Source organism: Eptesicus fuscus, chromosome 5 (genome assembly GCF_027574615.1).
Source record: "Eptesicus fuscus isolate TK198812 chromosome 5, DD_ASM_mEF_20220401, whole genome shotgun sequence".
Taxonomy (NCBI): domain Eukaryota; kingdom Metazoa; phylum Chordata; class Mammalia; order Chiroptera; family Vespertilionidae; genus Eptesicus; species Eptesicus fuscus.
In genome coordinates, this window is record NC_072477.1 from 25,216,461 (window position 1) to 25,219,457 (window position 2,997).

General features: G+C 45.2%; 1 protein-coding gene across 1 annotated transcript; it reads left to right on the top strand.

Moving 5' to 3' along the window:
* Nucleotides 1–899: 899 nt before the first annotated feature.
* Nucleotides 900–1,268, top strand: LOC103283613 (39S ribosomal protein L51, mitochondrial-like). Its single transcript, XM_054715465.1, has one exon. The coding sequence runs from the start codon at nt 900–902 to the stop codon at nt 1,266–1,268; it is 369 nt and encodes a 122-aa protein (XP_054571440.1).
* Nucleotides 1,269–2,997: the final 1,729 nt, after the last annotated feature.

Sequence of the window (2,997 nt, forward strand, 5' to 3'; positions counted from 1 at the left end):
ACAATCAGCAATTAGACCAAGATCAGTGTTGGGAAAATTAGACAGGTAAATGCAAAAAAAAAGAAAGAAAAGAAAAGAAAGTAGACCACAAACTTACCATTAATATGTTCTCTTTAGAGAAGTATCTATTCAAGTCCATACACCATACACAAGAATAAATTAAAAATGGATAAAGACTTAAATGTAATTCGTGAAACCATTAAAATCCTAGAAGAAAACATAGGCAGCAAAATCTCAGACATCTGACATAGCAGAATTTTTGCCGATATAAAGGTCAAGAGAAACAAAGGGAAAAATAAATAAATGGGACTACATCAAACTAAAAAGCTTCTGCACAGAAAAAGAAATGAGCATCAAAATGAAAAGGGAACCCACTATATGAGAGAATATATTTGCCAGTAATGCATCTGATAAGTAGTTAATTTCTAAAATATGTAAAGAACTCATACAACTCAACAAAAGGAAAACAAACAATCCAATTAAAAAATGGGCAAAGGGCCCAGCCAGCATTGCTCAATGGTTTAGCATCGATCTATGAATCAAGAGGTCATGGTTCAATTCCTGGTTGGGGCACAAGCCCAGGTTGCGGGCTCAATCCCCAGTGTGGGGCATGCAGGAGACAGCTGATCAATGATTCTCTCTCATCATCGATGTTTCTATCTCTCTCTCCCTCTCCCTTCCCTTCTGAACTCAATAAAAAATATATATTTTTAAATGGGCAAAGGACCTGAATAGATATTTCTCTAAAGAGGACATACAGCTGGGTAAGGCCCAAGATGGCTGCTTTCACCTAATACCCATGTGAGGGCAGCATGAGCAGTTCCTGTCATCTCCTCAAAGGTCACGTCTGGCCAGCACTCTGCTATAGCTGTATGCTGTTGCAGAGGAGAGACAGAACAATGGCAGGGTGCCTCGCTGTGGACTCAGGAAGGCGCCTATGGAGCTGGGTGCCCCAGGCCTGCAGAAGTTTCTCTCTGGGTGATCCTGACTTGTATTTTGTAAGGCTCACCATCCTGTCCCCCAAAGTGGTTGATCGTTGGAACAAGAAGAGGGCCATGTTTGGGGTGTATGATAACATCGGGATCCTGGGAAATTTTGAAAAGCACCCCAAAGAACTAATCAAGGGCCCCAAGGGGAATGAATTGCAGTGTTGTATCCGAAAGAAGGGAATGGTTGGAAATCGGATGTACAGTGATGACCTACACAACCTTAACAAACGCATCAGCTATCTCTACAAACATTTTAACCGACGTGGAAAGTACCGGTAGAAGAGTAAGCTGGGGACTGTGAAAGAGGCATATCTAACATCCAGGTGAAGGGAAATAGTACTTTTTTTCCTATGAGGAAAGGAATTTGTATGCTCTCCGTAATAAATTGAGGCTTCTTTAGAAAAAAAAAAAAGAGGACATACAAATGGCAAGAGACATATGAAAAAATGCTTAACGTCACTAACATCAGAGAGATGCAAATTAAAACTACAATGAGCCCTAGCTGGCTTGGCTCAGCGGATAGAGCATCAGCCTGCAAACTGAGGGGTCCCAGGTTCGATTCTGGCCAAGGGCACATGCCTGAGTCGCAGCTCGATCCCCAGTGGGGAGTGTGCAGAAGGCAGCCAATCAATGATTCTCTCTCATCATTGATGTTTCTATCTCTCATTCTCTCTTCCTCTCTGAAATCAATAAAGAAATATATTTTTAAAAAATAAAAATAAAACTACAATGAGGTATCACCTCACACCTGCCATTAGCTGATAGCTGATGCGTTTGTTAAGGTTGTGTAGGTCATCACCTGCCAAAATACCATTCATACTGGAATGGCTACTATCAATAAATCAATAAACAACAGGTGCTGGCGAGGATGTGGAGAAAAAGGAACCCTAGTGTAGTGCTGGTGGGGATGCAGACTGGTGCAGCCACTATGGAAAACAGTATTGAATTTCCTCAAAAAATTAAAAATGAAACTGCCTTTGACCCAGTGATCCCACTTTTAGGATTATATCCTAAGAACTCCAAAACACCAGTCAGAAAGAATATATGCACCCCTTGTTCATAGCAGCATTATTTACAATAGCTAAGATGTGGAAACAGCTCAAGTACCCATCAGTAGATGAGTGGATAAAAAAGCTGTGGTACATTTACACAATGGAACATTATGCAGCTATAAAAAGAAGGATCTCTTACCCTTTGAGACAGCATGGAGAGACCTGGAGATTATTAAGCTAAAAGAAATAAGCCAGTCAGAGAAAGACAAATATCACATGATCTCACGTACATGTGGAATCTAATGAACAAAATAAAATGGTAAACTAAATAGATCCAGAGGCATGGACACATGGAATAGACTGAAGAACCTCAGAGGAAAGGGGGAAATAGAAAATTTAGGAAGAGATTAACCAAAGGATTTACATGCATACTCGGGGCCCAGTGCACGAATTCGTACACCTTGAAAGGAACTGTGGACTGTGAGGATGCAGTGGGCACAGGGGTACGTCTTGGCCCATCCTCCGCACCCCCGCCCAGCCCCTCTTGCCACAGCCCCTGTCCCCTGACTGGCAGCAGCCCTGCTCCCGCCACCGCTGCTCCCACGCGCTGACGGCACTGGCCCCACTCGCACCCACTGACAGCACGGAGCAATTGGGGCCGGCACCAGCAGCAGGTGTGAGAGGTGGCTGCCAGCCCCAATTGCCCCTCAGGAGCAGGGGGAGGTGGAGAAGCCCTGAGGGATTATCGGGGCCAGCACTGGGCGCTGGCAGCGGTTATGAACAGGGTGGCGGCGGTTAGGAACAGGGCACCAGCAGCAGGTGTGAGCACCTGGCGGGAGCAAAGAATTTTCAGTAACCATCAGAGGCTTGCCACGATGACAGTGACCAGCACCCCGCCTTGGTCTGGCGTCCTCGCTCACCTGCTCCACCATCCCGCTATGGCCGATGCCCACCATGTTCCACGCTCTGCTGCCTGCTGCCAATGCCTACCATATTCCACGCAACCCCCCATCCCC